This window comes from Elephantulus edwardii, unplaced genomic scaffold (assembly GCF_000299155.1).
Source record: "Elephantulus edwardii isolate Elephantulus edwardi_28Jun2011 unplaced genomic scaffold, EleEdw1.0 scaffold00289, whole genome shotgun sequence".
Taxonomy (NCBI): domain Eukaryota; kingdom Metazoa; phylum Chordata; class Mammalia; order Macroscelidea; family Macroscelididae; genus Elephantulus; species Elephantulus edwardii.
In genome coordinates this window covers 1,861,507-1,881,160 of record NW_006400039.1, presented here as the reverse complement: position 1 = coordinate 1,881,160, position 19,654 = coordinate 1,861,507, and the positions used below count along the sequence as shown (strand labels likewise).

The following is a 19,654-nucleotide window of genomic DNA, read 5'->3' as shown; positions in this document are numbered from 1 at the left end:
TAGATAAATAAATTTTTTTTAAAAAAGAACACTCTTAGGGAACTCTGGTGGTCTAGTCCATAAAGCACTTCTATCCCAAAGGTGGCAGTTCAAATTCACTAGCAGCTTCTCAGGAGAAACACGGGCAGTCTCATCCCCTGCAACTTACAGACTCCAAAAACCTGTTGGAGGATCAACTGTGAGTCAGTGTAACTGCACAGGTGAAGGAGTGAGAGGGGGAGAGGGGAGGGCATTCTGGCCGCACTGCCTCCAGGACAGCTTTGTTTGTTCCTTTGACTGTCCCGTTTGAGAAGACAAAGCAAAACATTATGACATAATGTGCAGAGAGCTGGAGAATAAAAAGCGAAGAACTCACTTAGCATTTCTCAAGTTGAAAAACTGAAAAGCAAATTCAAACCTCAAGTTGCAATACTAAGAAATACTCTGGGCAAAATTTTGAACGATCCAGGAAACAGAGAGAAGATGGAAGAAATACTCAAAGTCACTGTACCGGAAGAAATTGGTTGACACAGAAATTTGTAGGAAGCACCATATGAACAAGTCAGTAGTAATGAAGGAAGAAGTTCAAGCTCTGCTGAAGGTTCTGAGGTGCGGGAAACCCAGGAATTGGTGGGATACCAAATGCTTGGCCGACTGGCTGGATAAAATCCGTATTTATTCCTATTCTCAAGAAAAGTGATCCAACTGAAGGTGGAGATTATCAAACCATCTCATTAGTATTATGTGCAAGCAAAATATTGTTGAAGATCATTCCAAAATGGCTAGAACAGTACATTGACAGGGAACTGCCAGAAGTTCAAACTGGGTTTAGAAGATACTGTGGCACCAAGGATGTAATTGCTGGTGTCAGATGGATCCTGGCTGAAAAAAATGTCTATTTGTGTTTTACTGACTATGCAAAGGCATTTGACTGTGTGAATCATAACATATGTTCATATGAAACATACAGCTAGACCAAGAAGCTATTGTTTGAAGAGAGCAAAGGAACTCTGCATGGGTTAAAATTAAGAAAGGTGTGTATTGGTGAGCTCTGGTGGCCTAGTGGCAAGAAGGTGTACTGCAATCCCAGAGGTGCATGGTTCAAATCCACCAGATGCTCTGCTGAAGATGGAGGAACAATCTCCTCCTGTACCAGACAGCTCTGATTTGATGGCCCACACAAAATAATAATAATAACAATAATAAATTTTTAAAAGGTGTGTATCGAGGTTGTATCCTCTTTCAATACCTATTTCAGTCTGTATACTGAGCATATCATTGGAGAAGCTGGGCTGTATGACTAAGAATGTGGCATTAGGATACGAGAAAGACTCAACACAACTCATGCAGATGACACAACCTTGCTTTCTGAAAATGAGGAGGACTTGATATGCTTTCTGCAGAAGATCAAAGAGTATAGCCTTCCATTTGGATTTGATCTTAACATGAGGAGGACGGAAATCCTCTCCACTAGACTGATGATGGATGGAGAAAGGATTTAAATTGTCAGCTATTTCAGCTTATTTGGATCTGCAAGCAACATCCTTGGTACCAGCAGTAAGGAAATCAGGAAATGTAATACACTAGGGAAGTCCATTGTCAGAGACCTTTCCGAATTACTGAGGAGTAATGATGTCAATTTGAAGACTACTGAGATATGCCTGATTCAGACCATGGCCTTTTCAACCACTTGCTATGCAGCTAAGAGTTGGACAATGAGTAAGAATGACAGAAGAAAAAAAAAAGAATGACAGAAGAATTGATGCCTTTGAGTCGTGGTGTTGGAGACAAGTGCTGAATATCCTATGGACTTCCAAAAGAACAAACAGATATGTCTTAGAAAAAGTGCAACCATGCTCTGCCGGGGAAGGAGGGGCAATCTCCTCCTGTACCAGTCAGATCTGATTTGACGGTACACGCACACAAAAATAATAAAATAAAATAAAATAAAATAAATATTTAAAAAAAGAAAAAGTACAACCAGATTGTTCCTTGAAGGCAAGGATGATAAAACTTTGTCTCACATATGCTGGGCATCTTGCTAGAAAAGGCTATTCCTAGGAAAATGACATCTGCTTGGAAAGGTGGAAGGTCCGTAAAGAAGAGGTCGATGGGGTGGACTGACACAGTGACTGGAGCAATGGGCTCGAGTGCGTCAGAGCTGGTGAGGACGGCACAGGACAGGACAGGGCTCAGGTCTCTTGTTCTTAGTGTTGCTCAGTCATACTTGACTCAGTGACACGTAACAACACATTTGCCAGCACTACAACTCAGCAGCATCAGTTCTTCAGTCTCCCTTACTTACTGTTCAACTCTCACAAGCATATAAAGTAATAAAAAATACCATGGCTTGGGTCAGATGCGCCTTAGTCTTTAGAGGGATATCCTTGCCCTTTAAAGAGATCTATGACAGCAAATATGTCCAATGCAATATATCTTTTGATTTTGGACTGCTGCAACTTGGTCTTTAAACTGACTATCATCACAGAAGATTTACAGCAAGAGTAATTATTACAGCTCTGGTGGCCTAGTGGTAGGAAGCAGCACTGCAATCTCAAAGGCATATGGTTCAAATCCACCAACTTCCCTTTGGAAGGCTAGGCAATCTCCTCCCACGCGGTTTACTGCCTCTGAAAACCTGTTGGAGGATGAGCTATGGGTTGGTTCTGACTCGATGGCACAGGACACCACCACTCACATGTTGGAGAGTAGAGACAGGGCATTGATTATCATGCCCTAGCCAAGTTGGCATGTATTTTGGAGGGCACCGGGACCTCTAATGGCATAGCCCACTCTAAATTTTGACACTAATCCATAGGCCATGTGTATCTTCAGTAGTTTGAATCTACAATGTTCTCTCTTCGCATTTAAAGTCTCAGAAACCCTGGGAGGGTCTGCTCCAGTCAGTAAGGGAGTCAACCCTGGAACAGAAGGCAAGAGGTTACTGGTGCTGTGTTTTATGATGAGCCAGGGGTCACGCAGTGCCTGGGCGCTGTGTGGGCGTGAGGAGTGTCAGCTAGGGCCCTGGGAGCACGGATGGAGAGCTGAGGACTCAGGGAAAAAGCAGCACGGGGAGGAGGACAGGCAGGACCTGCAGGGCGCCCTGGACAAAGGGGGCGGTCAGGTGAGGACTGGGCAAGGGCAGCGCTCTCTGGTGTTCGCACATGGAAGTCATGGCCAAGGTGTCCAGGGACTAGCAACACAGTTACTACCCACAACATTCACAAGCATCTGACGACTTGTTGGGAGAGAGGTGTAAGTCCCACTGACCTGAGCTTGGTCAGTGATGCTGTGGGCAGCAATGGTGTCCCATCTGACGTGTTTTGATGCCACAGGCAAGGGCCTCCTCTCTCCTCTCTGCACTGCAGCCTGGGGTGCCAGCACTTCTCCTGTGTCCTAGTGGTAAAGCTGCACAGAATGACAAGGTCCTGAGCAAGGTGGGGCCCGGGGCCGGCCCATTAGGAAGGAGCTCGTGGGAGTTGGGGCCTGGGCAGAGGGTTCGGGCCCTGTCCTGTGGCCAGGGGCTTGCTCCTGCCCGGGGCACTCGTCCCCTCGTGTGGTTGGAGCAGGGCAGTGCCAGATGAGGTGTATCCGGACTGAAGAGTGGGTGACCAACCACATGGCCTGCTGGGTACTGGACCCCAGAAAGAGCCTCTTCTTGGGGCAGCCCTAGGTCTCTGACCCCTGGAAGTCACCTGCACCCCTTCGGCCACGGTCCCTTCTGACTCCCATCCCTCTCTCCCACTTCGTCCTCAGGCTCTGGTGAGTCTTTAGAGACTCACGCTGCTAACACAGAGTCCTCTTCTCAGGTTCGAACCCACCGATAGCTCTGCAGGAGAGAACGGGCAATCTCCTCCTCAGAGACCCTCTGCAGGGCCAGCTATGGGACACTGACGAGGTGTCCACTCATGCGTTTGTCCATTTGGCCCACATGAAAGTAGACCTGTCATTTATGCTTAACCTCTGCCAGGGTGGGGAGAAGCGCCCTGTCCAGAGCAAGGCTGGAGTCGATGGGGCTACCCCAGAACACGCTGGGTGTGGTGTCTCTGCATCTACCCCACCCCCCAGGTCCTCAGTCATTGCAAGTGCCCCTCCAGGCCTGCAGGGCTGGGGCGCAAGTAAGTCAGGGCTCCTAATCCCACGAGCCCCAGAGGCCGTCTCCAGGCTGGAATGGGGAGCACGAGGGGTGTGGTTGCAATTTCAAGGAGTGTTTTCTGGTCAGTGGAAAAGTAGAGTTGGTAGTGTGTCCCCGGAAGGAACCACGGACCCCTCACCTATGTACATCTCTTACTCTTGCTGGAATATTGTTTAACAGTCGGTGTATTTTAGCCCCAGTTTTGTTGTTGCTGTTTTTGTTAGGGACTGCTGAGTCGAATCCACCTCATAGCGCCTCCCTCGGAACAGATCTGAGCCCCGCCCTGTCCTGGGCAGTCCCCAAGATTTCCATCCTATTCCAGCCACCGTGGTAGACGCTGTGTCAAGCCACCTCCAGGGGCTTCATCTCTCTCTCTGACCCTCAGTCTTTCTCAGCTGATCTTACCCCAATGTCTGGCATCTCCCGACACAGTGTCACCGTTTTTGCCTCTAAGGATGAGCCTGATTGTACCTCCTGGACAGACTTGTTATCTTGGCAGATATTCAGTGTTCATCAACACCACAATCAAAAAGCATCAGTGTATAGGTGGTGGTGGTGGTGGTAGTATAGGAAGCAGTTGAAAATACCATGGCTTTGATAAGGTGCACCTTAGTCTTTAAACTAAGATCCTTGCTCTTTAGAAAGTAGAGCATCTTCAAATGTAGGGAAGGGCTAGTGATGGCAGGTGCCCGGGCACTGGGCTTTGGGAGTGGTACCCCACCCTGTGGGAGGCATGATGTTGAGGAAAGCTAAGGGGATTGTAGATCAAGGGGTCCATTACCCCTCCACCTGGCTTTGGGAAAGGCCCACAGGCTCACTTGTCCACCACCTATGGGGATGCACAGGAGTTGGGTCCAGGTCTGCAGTAGTGCAGGCCCAGGCCCTTCAGCACACAGACCGAGTGGTCCAGGGCCCTTCCCAGGCTAAGGGCACAGTCACCCACTCCCTCACCCCTGCCCCCAGCCCCTCAGCTCTGCCCCTTCTTCCACCCCAAGAAACACAAAACCATCGGCTTCCATTCATTTTCAGAGACTGTTTATTGTGCTGGGGCAAGGATTGTGGAGAGAAATGAGGCACTGATTGGGGTTGGAACCCCTGGGCAGGTCCTGGTCCTCCCGCTGACCTCTGCGTTCCCAGGCAGAGTCCTTCACTGTGAAGCAAGAGTGAGGCTGGAGCAGGGTGGACATGGCCTGGGTCCCCGGTAATTCCTCACCTATCGTCATCTGCTTCCTCACCCCCACCCCAGGAGCTGATCTCATGCCACTTCATCCCCAGGTGCAGGAATGGGGAGGACGCGAGGTCGGGACGGGAGGCATGGCAGCTGGGCAGTGCCCCTCACTCACCTGGACGAAGGTGCTGGTGCACTGATCTGGAGAAAGAGAGAGGCTGGGTATCGCTCCTCCCCCGAGAGAAGTCCCAGCTCAGAGAGACCCTCCTCAGGGACTCCAGGCTGGGTGCCCTCTCACCACCCATCCAGACTCAGAGGATGGGAGCTCTGGGCAGAGGTCCCTTGGCTTCTGCAGCCCTGGGAGGTGGGGAGGTGGGGAGGTTAGGGCTCTCACCTGACTTGGGCAGCAGGGCCCCCTGGCTGGGGTTCAGGCCAACTTGGGGCACCAACTGCTGCATCTTCTGGGCACCTTCTGGAACCAGCTCAGGTGTCCGGGCTGAGGGCGGGAAAGGCAGGTAAGGGCAGGCTGGACAGGACACCAGGGCTGCTCAGGGAGACAGCTGGGAGACCTCGACTCCACCCTCACACTCAGAACAGACTGGAAAGTGCTAGAAGGGGTGTGAACACCAAACCTGACCTGCCTGGGAAGTGTGCCTGGACAAGGGGGACGGGCTGGGAAGGGACAATGGGGGCGCAGGCGAGGATTCTCCATGGGTGTGAGGGACACTCACTATAGAGCTGCAGCCACACGTTCCGCTGGCCGCCCTTGTTGGTCTCGAAGAACATCACAGCAAAGTGTCTGTAGTCCGTGTGGACTACTCGAATGTCCGTCTGCGCCATGGCTGGGACAAGAGTCCGCTGAGCACAGTGCCCTCAGCTGGGGTGCCTACCAGCAAGGCGACCACAACAGGCTCCCTGGAGGTACCCCTGTCCCCCCCACCCTCGACAACCCCTCCCCCAAGCAAGCATTCTGGCCCTGGCCATCCTCACCTGCATTGCTGAACTCCCCGGCCGTGGAGCCCTTTGCAAAGGTCGCATCCATCTTCTGGCACCCTCCATCTGGCCTGTTGGAAAGGAGTCCGCAGAGCCCCAGAAGAGCCACCCCGGCCCCTCAGCAGGCCCTGTCTGGCCAGTTCCAGACACTGTCCCAACACCATGCACACAGCCTGGCCCAGTGTGGCCTTGTTCACTCCCACAGCTGTCCTTGGGAACTTGCCTTACAGGTCAGGAAATGCTTGGTGGGATGGGGTAACATCTGCCGGTCTCCCCTCACCCCAGATGCATGACCCAACAAGCAGACACCCAGCAGATAACACATATGCAGGGAGACAGACAGATTGGACACAGGCAAACACTCCCAGCACAGACACGGGAGCACACACAGACACAGACACATGCAGAGATACACAGAGATGTCTTGCTGTTTGCTCTGCACCAAGGTCTCAGCAGAGGCCCCAATAGAGACTTGGTCACTGAGGAGGCGACACTGCCCCCTTCTGCCCTCAGAAGCTGTCACCAGCCTGTGTGGCTCTGATCTGTACTTCAGGGACACTCCTGGGCTCACACTTACGTGGGATTCCCAAACATGACAGCGAGGTTGCCATTGGCCAGAGGGGTTATGGAGACCGTGGACATCTTCATGTTTTCCTTGGAATCCAGGAAGGTCTGGTCATCTGAGACAGCGCCCACCACGTACCAGGTGCCCTGGAACTAAGGGCGGCAGGGGAGGCTGGGAGGACGCCCTGTCCATGGTGCGGGAGCCCATCCCCCCCTCGTCCAGCTGTTTCCCCACCAGGCCCAGGATCAGTGGCCTCTGTGACCCTGCCTCATTCCACCTAGGGCTGGGAACAGTGGCAACTTGTCCAGACTAGAGGTCATAGGGAATGAAGTGGGCAGAGCCCCATGGGCAGACTCTACCACCCTCCCTACCGGCTCCACAGGGGGGCTCTTCCCTCCCACCCCAGCCCTAAGCTGGCCCTTGAGAGCAGGCATCAGGAGTCACAGCTGGGTCAGGTGGTCAGGGAGGAGGTTCAAACAGCTGGTCACACCTGGCTGGCATCAAAGTTGGCCTGGATGGGGACCTGGGCACAGCCTAGAGTTGCCCAGAGCAGGCCAAGGAGAGTGGCAGTCAGCACAGCTGGCGGCATGGCAGAGGCTAGCAGGGAGACGGCAGAGTGGCTGGGCAGCAGGACTGTGGCTGGAGAGCTGGGGCAGCCTGCTCTGCAGGTGGCCTTTATGCCCCTAAGGTGCCCTGGGGCCCTGGCTGGCTGTCCTGGGATGGAGCCCACCTAGATAGGCCCCCTGATTGGGTTGCACCCCGCAGCACCCTGGCATTGCTACCATCTACCAAGCCCTCCCACTCCCCGGATTTCCTCCTGGGCATGGGCCACATGGCTCTGCCAGTGTCTGGGTCAGAGCCTCCTGACAGTCTACCGACCTCTGTGCAACCCACCTTGTCAGGGTGCCAGCCCCTAGCCCGTCTGAGATGGTCAAGGAACAGGGTCCACTGAAGCCCAGTGCCAGGCTCCTTCCTCTGTGAAGCCCACCCAGCACTCTTTCCTTGGATTTTGTCTTAGGGGTTCTGCCCACTGTGAGGAGTCCTGCCCGTTGTGAGCCCAGGGCCCAGGGTGAGGGGCAGGACAGCACATGGAGTCAGGAGGGTGGAAGAAGGTGGCCAAGGCGGTGCCTGGACTCTGAAAAGCAGCTAGAGGTGGGTGTTCTTGAGGCCCAGGGGGTCAGGAGGGTGTGGGGTACCTTGTCCCACTCTGTAGTATCCCTGTCACACTCTGGGGGGGGACATGGACTCTACAGTCTTCCCCCTTGCATCTCAGAAGCCCTGTTTTCCATGTGCCAAACCTACACCCTTGACCCACGAATCGAAAGCTCTGTGGCCGGAGTGGTGACAGGCCAGGAGGGTTGCCTAGTTGAAGGCTATAGATACAGTACAGACCAGGGATGGAACTGACCCCCACACACTGGCAGTGTAGCTGACCACTAGAGGGGGCATTGCAGGTAAGGGAGGGATGAACTCCTGGCTCCCGCTGGCCCCTTTGCCACCAGGAGCAAACTCTAGAGAGGTCACACAGGCAGCCTCCTTCTGAGCTCTGGGGACAGAGGTCTAGGGAGCCGGCAGGGCCCCCGGTGAGGTAAGGTGGCAGGACAGACAGACACCAAGCGGCTGCTGCTTCAGCTTTTATTGCCCAGGAGGTGGCTGGCAGGGTGCTGGGGCTCAGGGGTCTGGAGGGAAGTGAAGCCGGAGGGTCAGGATCTTGGGGCCTGGTGACCTAGTGGAGAGTGGGACCAGTCAGTGGACAGGCAACACTCTGTCCCCTGACTGCCCCATGAAGGGTCCCCTGCTCAGCTTGGGGCTTCTCCCAAAGCTCCAGTATCCACAGTCAATGTCCTTTGGGTGCAGACCTCTCCCCTCTTCTCCCCCATTCTCCAGGCTCCGCCTCCACGTGGACCAGCCAGACCTTCACCAGCCCCCAGTCTTCCTCTGTGGGGGATGCCGCAGCTGAAGTTCACCCTCTGAGCCTCCAGGACTTGACTGAAGCCTTGCCACCCACCCACCCCCACAGATCCCAACATGTCTGACCCTCAGCTGGACACTTGGTCTGCACTGGGAACGAGGGGGGTCTTGGGACAGCCGGTGGTGGTAGGGGGTGTATGTGTATGTGTGTGTGTGTGTGTGTGTGTGTGTGTGACAGACCTGGGCCCCCCACAGAGCCAATGCTGGGACAGGATGTGTTCTGAGCAAGTGAACAAGTGCCCACTGTCCAGCCCCGCCCGCAGCCCCGCCCCGCTCACCTATTCGAGCTCTTCCATGCATTTATCTGCCAAGAAAGGGGCCAGGAGGCGGATATCAGCACCAAATCTGTGCCACAACACCCCCACCTCGGCCCAACTGCTCTAACGTGAGGAAGCCCTTCCCATCCCCCCAAAGCTGGTGCCCTGCATCACCCCAGTGCAGATGCCCAACCACCATGCTCAAACTGAGGCAGCTTTCCCCCATCACATTCAAGAGTGCAATAGTCAGAGGTCAGGAGGGGGACACGTGGATGCTGACTCCCTCGTGGTGCCGGTGCCCCCCAGGCTGGGCCCTGGCTCAGGCTCTCCATGGGTTTGGGGTCTCCAAGCGGGGTGCTGGGAGGGGAATTTCTCGAGGCAGGGTCTTCCCTGCCCCTGGCTGCAGACCTGAGGGCGAGCCAGCCTCTCCTTCCTCCCACTCCCACTGCCCCCTACGCCTCTCAGTGTGCTGTGGGCTCTAATCTGACTTTAATCCCCTCCCGGGTCAGCCCCCTCACCGGCTTGTGGGAGGAAGACAATGGTGTCCTCTGTGAAGCCTTGGTCTTTGGCAAAGGCAGCAAATTTCTCCTTAAACTCTGCCTTCGGGTTCTGGGTTCGGCCTGCAAGGGGAGGCGCAGGAGTCTGGCTCAGGGGGGAAGGACCAGGCCTCGGCCCTCCCCCACCTCCACAGCCCCTGCAGGATGGGGTGAAGGCCCAGCCTCACGGCCCCCACAGCCCGCGCAGCCTCAGGGTGAGCTCAGGGCACATACTGTAGAGGGTGGCCATTCGGAAATCGTGCCCGGGCCCCTTGGTTCCCTGGCTGTACAACAGGGCATATTGGCTGTAGTCTGTCTCCACCACGAAGACGTCATGCACAGTGCCCCAGTCTGCAACCACGAAGCGGCCAGCTTAGGGTCCATCACCCCAAGACGCAGTATGACCTTCGTCTCCTGGATTTCAGGAAGATGTGGGCTTCCAGCCCTTCCCCCCTGCATCCAGCTAGAAGGCCAAGCCAGCACTTCCTGCACAAACCCCCCAGAACTCTCCAGTGTCCAGCACCCCCAGGGGTCTCTGCCCAGCCAGGACAAGAGGTCTCCCCACTGGGGGGGATGGTGTGGGGGGTTGAGGAGGGGATCTGAAGACGCCCCCCACCTGAAGGTCTTTGCTCCCCTCTGCCTAGACCCTGCCTCCTGAGAGGACAAAGTCCCACCCACGGGAGGCTCCACTGTCCACGCTCTGGCCCCCCCGTCCACTCTCCTCCTCACCACCTCTGTGGTCAGCATCCCCCTAGACCTCTGCTGCCCCAAGTGAGGCTCTGCAGAGTCTCCCTGTCAACAGCTGTGGCCCTGACTCGCTCGGGTCACTCACGTGGGCTCCGGTAGGTGTAGTGGCCCGGGACCCCGGCCGGCATCAGCACCATGGTCCTCGTCTCACACTGGTTGTTCCTGTGGGCAGGTCACCCTCAGTGTCAGGGGGTAGGCCAGGAGTGTCCCCAGGCCGTGACCATGGGGCAGGGCCTGAGCCCCAGAAGCCCGCCCGACTCTCACCTGACGAAAGTGGAGGTGAGGTTGAGGCCGCCATCTGCAGTGAGGCCCACGGCCGATCTGCACATGAACAACCGCGCCTTCTTCTCCCGGAACCAGGTGGCGTTGGAGGCGAGGCCCGCGCTGAACCAGCGCCCCAAGAACTGCGCCAACAGGAGTCAAGTCCGCGCTGGCCTCTTGGGGTCTCGAGAGGGGGGCACCACCCCCAGACGAGGCGGCCTCTCAAAGTAAGCTGCACCCCCTCCTCGCACCCTTCCTTCCTGGCCCTGCACCACTGACTGATCCTGCCCCCCCATCCCGTGCGCCCCGTTTCCCCGCTGTATCCTGCACAGCCCCGTCTGAGCGCCTGTGTCTGCAGAGCAAACCTGTCCCTCCCGGTTGACACCGCCCTGCCTCTCTCTGTCTCTGGGCCTCCTAGGGTTTGAGTGGGATCTGCTCCTGGTCATCGTGACCGCCACAGCCCAGTGCACCTGTGAGCTCACGCTCGGCTGTGCCCCTGTGCACCAGGGGATGTGGGCTCTGCTGTCTCGGTTGGTGAGGTGCAGGGCCCTGTGAAGGGCCTCTCATGGTTACCCTGGGGCAGTACCCAGTCCTATGCCTATTCAGTGCCCTTCTTGTGCAGAGGATGCAGAGACCTCACCTGGTCCTGCTTGAAATTGGGCTGCACGGAGGCCCCGGCTTGGGCTGGGGTCTGCAGGAACCCCAAGGCTCCCAGCAGTACCAACCCCATCCACAGGGCACTTGGTAAAGCCATCCCACCACAGGCTGAGCAGCTGAGACCAGGAGCAGAAAGCAGAGAGGCCAGGCATATGTGAGGGCACTGGGGGCCTCTATTTAAGGGCCTGGTTTGGCCTCCTCCCAGGGCCCAGGGACAGCCCCGTGGAAGCTCGTGATGTGGAGGGGGGAAGGGCAGTGGCCAGGGCCAGCTGCAGCCTGGTCCCCCAGGGCCGCTTATGCAACAGGCTCACCAGGCTGCCTGCCTCAGATCTGACCAGGGGTGGGGCAGGCCAGACAGCTAGACCCCCGCTCTCTCAGAATACCCATCCCCACTAGCTCTGATGGTGGGGTGTATGCCAGGGCCTGGGCTGCCTGTCACTTCTCACTGTGGTGGGCACCCCCTTTGCCTCCACCTTGCTGACCCTTGGTCAACTCCTCTGCAAAAGTTTGACCCTGGGGAGAGCCCAGATGCTGGGGGGCTGAGCCAGTGAAAGGGTTGGACCCCACCTTTGCTCAGCCTGTGTCCCCTCCTTGGCTCAGGCTGCTCTGGGCTGCAGTCTCTCCTGCCCCATGTGTACATCACTCTGCACTGACTCCAGTCAGCTGGGAGTCTGGGGCGACAGTGCACCCGTCTGGGGCTCCCTTGTTACCTGGCCCAGAAGCTGGACCACTCACAGTCCCACGTCTCCCCACCTCTGCAGAGACGTGAGCACTCCCACCATCCTTCCAGAGGTCACCCCCAGAAGACCTCCCTGGGTTGACAGGCTGCTTCAGAGGTCCTGCACGTAACCACCACCACAAGAAATACATAGAAGTGTGGTGCCAACACAGAGGTATGTGGTTCTGAGCCACCCGCTGGCCTGCGGGAGAAATATGGCCAATCTCCTTCCCTGTGATGTGCAGGCTCTGAAGCCCCCGGAAGGGTCGGGTTGGTTCTGACTTGACAGTACCTACAACAGCAGGAGCAGCTCAGCTCGTCGCCATGACCACCAAGTCATCGTGTCGCCGCTGGGAATTCCAAGGGAGCAGGTGGCCAGCCTTTCCCCTTTGGGTCAGTGAGTGGGTCCAGATTGCCCGCCTTTGGGTTGGCATCACAATTCCTTAACCTCGACCACTGGAACTCCATATGCTGTTGTTGTTAAGTGCCATCGAGTCACCTCCAGTCACAGCGATCCTGTGAGCAATAGACCTGGGCCTCGCCCTCTAGTTATGTACTGGGCCAGTTGCCAACACCACGGTGGGTGGAGAAGAGACTGAGGTTGTTAATAGTTTCCACTTGCTCGGCTCCATAATCAACACTCCTGGCACTCAGGAGTCACTCCAGCGGTCAGGAAATCAAAAGACGAATTGCATTGGAAAAATCTGCTGTCAGGGACCTCTCCAGAGTGCTGAGAGCAAAGAAGTCAGTGTAGAGACTAAGGTGCACAAGGTCTTCTCAATTGCTTGCTGTGCATCCGAGAGCTGGACAAAGACTAAGGATGACAAAACAATCAATGCCTTTAAATTGTGGTGCTGGAGTAGTCTTGAACATACACGGACTGCCAAGAAAACAAACTGGTCTGTCTCGGAGAGGGTGAAACCAAGTTTCTCCTTGGAGGCTGGGATTTTGAAGCTCCGTCTCACACACTTTGTGCATGTGGCCAGGCGGGATCAGTCCTTGGAGAAGGACATCATGCTTGGAAGGATGGAGGGAAAACGCAGGAGAGATAGATTGATACAGTAACTGGAGCGATGGGGGTAGTTGTGTCAGAGTCAGTGAAACTGGCTCAGGATGGGGCCAGGTTCAAAGCTGCTGTACGCAGGGTCACTATTGGTCGCAGGTGACTCAGTGGCACAAAACAACAACATATTCCCCCCACACACACACACACACACACACACAACCTAACAAGGAAAAAATAAACATCATGAAACAATTACAAAGGGCTTAACATTTCACCCAAAAGGATGTTCAGTGGTGTAGCACACGTGGGGTGCTCACCGCTGGGCGGCAGAGACATAGGCGTTAAGACTTCAGGGCAATTCCACATGGTGCCCAGCTGAGTGGCGAAGAGGTTTTGGGTTTTTTAAATGGATAATAACAAATGTTGACAAGGCTGTGGAAACTGGAACACAGCCCCTACTGGTGGGAATGCGAAAGGGTGAGCTGCCGTGGGAAGCAGCCTGGGGGCCCCTCCACAGCTTAGCCGAGGTACCCCCCCCAGGGCCTCACAGCCCTGTGGCAGGCACGTGTGCCCCTGTCCACAGCAGCCGCCGGGGACACACCTGAGGCTCCAGCCGCCACGCGGCCACACGGGTAGGATGTGACTGGAGGGCGGGGTCTTGGCATGTGGAGTGAGCCCGGAAACACTGCACTGAGTGAATTGTGCCATGTGCCTCGCTCACGTGAATAACAAGACCCGGCAAAGTGGGGCCCTGGGCTCACCAGTGGACAGCAGGGGTGGCAGTGGGCCCTGCGAGTCGGCTCTGAGGCCAGGAAAGGGGCACTGGGTGTGGGGTACACGCTCAATGCAGCACACGCACCTGAGAAACGTGCAGTTCATGAGCTTTTGGTTTTTGCAACCATGTGGAGAGTCATCTGTTGACCAGTGTCTGCTGGGCTGCTAGCTGAGAGGTTATCAGGTTCGAGTCCCCCAGTTGCCCCAGGGCACCCAGATAAGCAGTCTGCCCATTAGGGCTTCTGACCTCAGGTGCTGTGCAGAGCACGGCCACGTCATACCCAGCTGAAGGTGGTGGGTGTGCTAGGGAATGGGGATCTTGTCTTAATGGGTGCACGTCAGTGCGGGGTGTCCCAAACCCACTTTGCTGAGTGGCTATGGGGCAGCATGTGGACGTGGGAACAGCAGGAAGACAGGTGACGTCTGGTGACAGTGGAGACAGGCAGCTCATCGTTGAAATAGATCAAGAAGCTCCTCTAAAGTCATGCCTACTTCGTACCTGGAACCTTCAAAACTGAGAAACCACTGCCAGCTCCTTGAACCCACGTGAGGGGTTGAGCAGTGGGGAGAGGGGAGTGCCGGAGACCCCTGTCTGCTCTGCTGCCTGAGCTGGGGAGATGTTCAGCCTTGGGAGTCCAGTGACCCCAGACAGGGCACCTCCCTGGTCAGTGATAAGCTCTGGGTCCATGGGGAATGGCCCGATTTAAGAGATGTGAGACTGTAGGGGAGGAAGCAGGGGTGGGGGAGAGTGGTGATGAGGTGTGAGGTGGATGTGAACCAGGACAGAGGACCAGGGACAGGGGGTCAGAGGCAAGGGACCTGAGACAGGGTACAAGGGACAGGAGATTGGAGGTGGGGCCAGGGGACCAGGGTATGAGGAGGAGGATGTGGAAAAGGAGGAAAGACTAGGCTGGTGGCGGAGGGGAGTAAGCTAGGACCAACACAGGAAGGGGCCAGGTGTGAGGTGAACCAGGCGCTGGAAGCCCTCAATGTGGAGAAGGTGACCCAGGAAAGGAGGTCTTGAGGTGCAGGGGAGGTGGTCCAAAGAGGGTCCAGCGTGTGGAGAGGAGGCTCCCAATGCTGACTGAAAACTCTGCTGAGGACCAGCCTCATCTGGACTTCCTCTCTCCCCCTACCTTCTCTGGAATCAAAGCTCCCAAGCTTGCAGGGAGGGGCTCAGGTGGTCTCCTTGGCTCAGCACTCTTTAAAGGCACCCCCGAGTCTATGTTGAGTGTAGAATCAGGGTGGGGCCCCAAGAAGGATGGTGTCTTTTGACTAGGCTTGTTTACAGAGCAGTTTGGGCTTACAGAACTGCAAGGACAGCAGAGCTGATTATCTCCGGCACCTTCTCTAGCAAACCGCTCACATTCCTGTTACATTGTTACTCTTGAACCAATGTTGATACACTAGAGTTAACGAAGTCTTCCACAGGCAGGGGCTTGCTGTCCAGGCTGTGCAGTCCTGTGGTTTGTGACAAATGTGTCACATCACATATCTACCATGACAGGGTACTACAGAAGGGTGGCTTTGCCCTGGAATGCCTGGCTCCCAGTTCACCTCCAGCCCCACCTCCTGGCCACCTCTGCTGCACTCAAGATGTTGTCTTTCCCGGACAGCACCATAGTTTTCATACTGAGTCTCCAAGAATTTTAAGTGGGGAGAGGCAGCAAACCTCTGCATGGAATATTCCAGACCCAGAGGGCTGAGCAGAGTGGCAGCGCTCCCAGAGGCTCTGGCCTGGAGAGGGAGGGGTGTGGATCTGCAGCCAGGGCCCCAGGCCGATGTGGCCCAGATCCTTTGTGAAGGGTCCAGCTCTGCCTGGCCAGGTCCCCCTGGGGCCTGAAAGATGCAGCATGAGCTCTGGAGGTGGGAGGTCCCCAGGGGGTGCCGGAGTGCTACCTGGAGACAAATGACTGGCAGGACATCTGAGATGGGGAGCCCCCAGTCAGCTGGGGACCCCACTCACTTAGCCTGAGGCTGCCACCCCTCTCTCATTTGTGCATAGGAAATGAGGCTCCAACTGGACCCCCCTTTACTCTGGCCCCCGCAGAGGCTCTGGACACACTGTGGGCCAGGCATTTCATGTTCTATTATGCAAAGAAACCTCCTCAACGCAGCTGTGCAAACTTCCGGCCCTGGGAGACTGGCCCTGTCCCCTCCTCAGGAGTGGCCTGCCTCTCTGACCTGCTCTCCCTTCGTGTCCCAGCGGGCTGGGCCTCTCACCTGGGGTCTGATCACTGTCTTGCCTGCCCTCCTGAGGAGAGCGGCTTCCACACTGGCCTGTGCCACATCCACCCCTGTTGCAGCCAGCAGATAGACCTTGTGGAAAGGCAGCTTCGGAGCCTGGGGGTTTTGAGCCCTGAGAAATACTGGGGTTCCTGAGCCTAAGTCTGGTCCAACACCCAGCAGTGGGGGCCCACCCCCAGGGACCAAGCACCATTCACTTAAGGTGGAAGAGAAGCAGGGGTCCAGGGAGTGGCTAAAGAGCAGGGACAGGCCCGAGGCCTCCACAGCACCAAGACACGTGTGCAGACTCCCTCTTAGGACCTCACCTGCTACTGTCCCCTAGAATGACTCACCTGTCCCCAACCCCCAAAAAGACTAAAGCTGAAGTTAGCTGGGGAGCAGGTGGGTGTGGAAGCCAGGGAAGTGGACCCTCCCCAGCATGGGGGGGCGGGGGGCAGTGAGGTTCCAGGCATGCCAGACCTCTGTTTCCCCACATGTCTCCACAGCCCCTCTGAGGTGGTGCCTACACTGATGGGGTCTCAGATACAGGCCTGGTCAGGAGTGGAGCACCGGCACCTTGGACACACTGTGAGCTCATCCTGGGGCTTTGATTGAATTGTTGCACTGCCAGGAGGGAGATCATCCCCCACCTGAAGACTGCCCCCACTAAGATTGTCCCCCGTCTGTCTGAAGATCACCCCTCTACCCAGAATTGTCCTCCCATCTGAAGACTGTATCTTGCCTGGAGATTGTCCCCCCATCTTAAGACTGTCCCCCCACCTGAAGACTGCAGGGAGACTTCCGTGCCTCGGGGGTCTAGGCACTGGGTCAGGCACTCATGGACCAGAGATGCTCTCACAGCTTCATCTACACCCCGGGAAACAGGACCACGCCATGCCTGCTCCCTTTCCGCCTGCTGCCAAGGGGGCTGTGCTTGCCCAGGCCCGAGCTTCTAGAAGAAACAGCCATGTGACTCGAGAACAAAGAGTGCTTGTGAGAGCGTGTGTGCGTGTGTGTGAACCGTCTGTGCACGCGGCGGGGAGCCTGTGCTCATGCATACGTATGTCCGTGTGTGTGTGTGTGTGAACCGTGTATGCATGCGGGGGAACCTGTGCTCACGCATACGTATGTCCGTGTGTGTGTGTGTGTGTACACAAGTGGGCTTGTTTGTGTGTGTGAGAGCATGTGTGCATGTGTGTGAACCGTGTGTGCACGCAAGGGGGGGAGCCGGTGCTCATGCATACGTATGTCCCTGTGTGTGTGTGTGTACACAAGTGGGCTTGTGTGTGTGTGTGTGTGAGAGAGAGAGAGCGTGTGTGTGTGTGTGCACCGTGTGTGCACGCCGGGGGAGCCTGTGCTCATGCATACGTATGTCTGTGTGTGTACACGTGAGTGGGCATGTATGTGTCTATGTGCACATGAGTGTGTGAGTGTGTGTGCACTGCTTCCCCTTCCTGTGGATACGCTGGCTGGAGTGTCCTTGCTCCGGGGAAGGAGACACTCTGACGAGGCTGGCCCACCCCCTCAGCTCTGTTCCTCCTGCCAAGTTCAGAGTGGAGACACTCTGACGAGGCTGGCCCACCCCCTCAGCTCTGTTCCTCCTGCCAAGTTCAGAGTGGCCTCAAGAGCTGATTGCCATGGAGTCCGACTCGTACCCACTGCCCTGGGCTCGTGTGGGCCTGTTGGCCAGGCTGGGCTCTGTAGCTTTGAACCTGGGCTTCTCTGAAGGGGCTCCCACTGTGCGGCTGCCGGCAGCCCACGTATCCTGTACCTGGCCAATCCAAACCCACAGAGAACGAGTAGGTCGTGTTTGAGGACCCACAGGCACTGGTCCAGGGCCAGCAGGCCAGATATGGACAGAGGGGCCACTCCACCAGGACAGCAGGCAGGATGAGAGGACGTGGAATAGTGGAAGCCCCCAGCCCACTTGGCTCCTCTCCACGCACCCTCCACCCCACTTGGCCATCATTCTCCTGCTCCTCTCCATGACCCTCCTCCCCCTGACCCCACTGCCCAGCTTAGTGGCCTATCCCCCAAATCAACAGTGCTTACCTGGCCCTGCTGGTCATACTGTCCTCTTGAAGTCCTCTCTCTCTAGGGCTGTGAGAGATGTTGTGTACCCCTCCTCAACCAGCCCCTGCCTGGCCCCACTTCTGAGGAGCTCACATTTTTTCCTGGAGTGTCTACCCTGAAGACTGACCTAGGCCCCCATGACTCCACTCCTACTCTCACTCTAGGGGTGGGACATCTAGGCAGGGGTGTGGAGGGTGAGGTGGGGCGCCCAAGCAGGGGCGTGGAAGGTGAAGTGGGGCGCCCAGGCAGGGGTGTGGAGGGTGAGGTGGGGCGCCCAGGCAGGGGTGTGGAAGGTGAGGTGGGGCGCCCAGGCAGGGGTGTGGAAGGTGAGGTGGGGCGCCCAGGCAGGGGCATGGAGGATGGGGAAGCAGAGTCTGGTGTTCTGGGGCTCACCTCGGCCCGGCCCAGGCCAGCCCAGGCACTACTTCTGTTTGTGGACACAGCTGTTTAGTGACATGTCACTGTCCTCACTCCTGTGACAATTCACAGCTGTGCCAGGATGAACCATGAGCCACAAACAGCAACCATGTCCTCGCCAGGTCCCTGTAAGCATGACCTGTGTGGAAGGGCTCAGAATGGCGTCCTCTTGGTCAGATTGCGCTTAATGCCAACAACTGCGGCTCCTCAGACAGGCCAGCAGGCAGGCGAGACATGTGGGCTATGCAGATAGGGCACAGCTGGCATCAGCCACCGCCCCGCGCGTCTCACATCCGAGATCCCATCTGTCCTGTTGGCATCGTCGGAGTCAGCTGCACCTCATCTTCTTCCTGAAAGATGGACTTGAGCTCTGTGTGGCCTCCCAGCAAATGCTTGCCTTCACATTGCACAGATCAATGTGTTTTCACAAGTGAATGCACCTGGGTAAACATGGCCCAGCCCAGCCCTAGAACATTCCATCCCCTCGGCTGGTGGTCAGAGCCACGCCTACCTCTCCAGGCTGCCCTCTTCTTCCAGGAACTCTGGGCTCCCATCTACGTGTTCAGAGCCCAGGATTCACAGACACAGGTGGGGGCCCCAGGCCTGGGGGCTGCCCTTCTCCTGGGGGGTTGCCCTTGTCAGAGTGATGGGGACTGTCCTGTGTGGATACCCGTAGGAGACCTCTGTTTCTGTCATCCCCACATCCTAGAGCCTGTCCATCACCCCTTGGTGGTGACTGGGGCCAGTCTGCGCCCAACTGACCCCCACAGTTGTGTGCCTGGGACCTCCAGAGATGCTGGCATCTGCACTCCTGATCCAGGCAGCTTTCAGTCTCAGAGATGGAAAGAACGGGCAGGCTGCGAAGCCCAGGCGCAGAGGAGGCTCCTCCATGTAGCTGGCCCTGAAGATGCCCCTCCCCACCCCCCGCACAGCCGCCCAGCCTGGGCCGGATGCTCCATGCTGCCACCATGAGGCCGGAATGAGGCTCCACTCTCCCTACTGCCCTGCCTGAAAGGCACTGGCTGGGCTAGAACCCCAGGGCTTTCCAACTCTGGATACCAGGCAGTACAGGCTGCCACCCCTAGAGGGGCCAACTGGGGGACCTTTGACACCATATTTCTGTGGAGGCTCTGCTGACCCAGAGAGGGCACCGAACCCAGCCTATTATGGT

At 56.7% G+C, this 19,654-nt stretch overlaps 2 protein-coding genes across 2 annotated transcripts; both read right to left on the bottom strand.

The window, feature by feature from the left end:
* Positions 1–4,928: 4,928 nt before the first annotated feature.
* Positions 4,929–7,429, bottom strand: LCNL1 (lipocalin-like 1). The gene is made up of 7 exons (XM_006900651.1): positions 7,331–7,429; positions 6,853–6,992; positions 6,273–6,346; positions 6,014–6,124; positions 5,677–5,778; positions 5,458–5,483; positions 4,929–4,943 (listed from the first exon to the last, which is right to left on the bottom strand). Exons 1-7 carry the CDS (start codon positions 7,427–7,429, stop codon positions 4,929–4,931), a joined length of 567 nt encoding a protein of 188 aa, XP_006900713.1.
* Positions 7,430–8,511: 1,082 nt separating this feature from the next.
* Positions 8,512–11,366, bottom strand: PTGDS (prostaglandin D2 synthase 21kDa (brain)). Its single transcript, XM_006900650.1, has 7 exons — positions 11,253–11,366; positions 10,616–10,755; positions 10,437–10,513; positions 9,839–9,955; positions 9,587–9,688; positions 8,700–8,778; positions 8,512–8,566 (listed from the first exon to the last, which is right to left on the bottom strand). The coding sequence occupies exons 1-7, from the start codon at positions 11,364–11,366 to the stop codon at positions 8,512–8,514; spliced, it is 684 nt and encodes a 227-aa protein (XP_006900712.1).
* Positions 11,367–19,654: the final 8,288 nt, after the last annotated feature.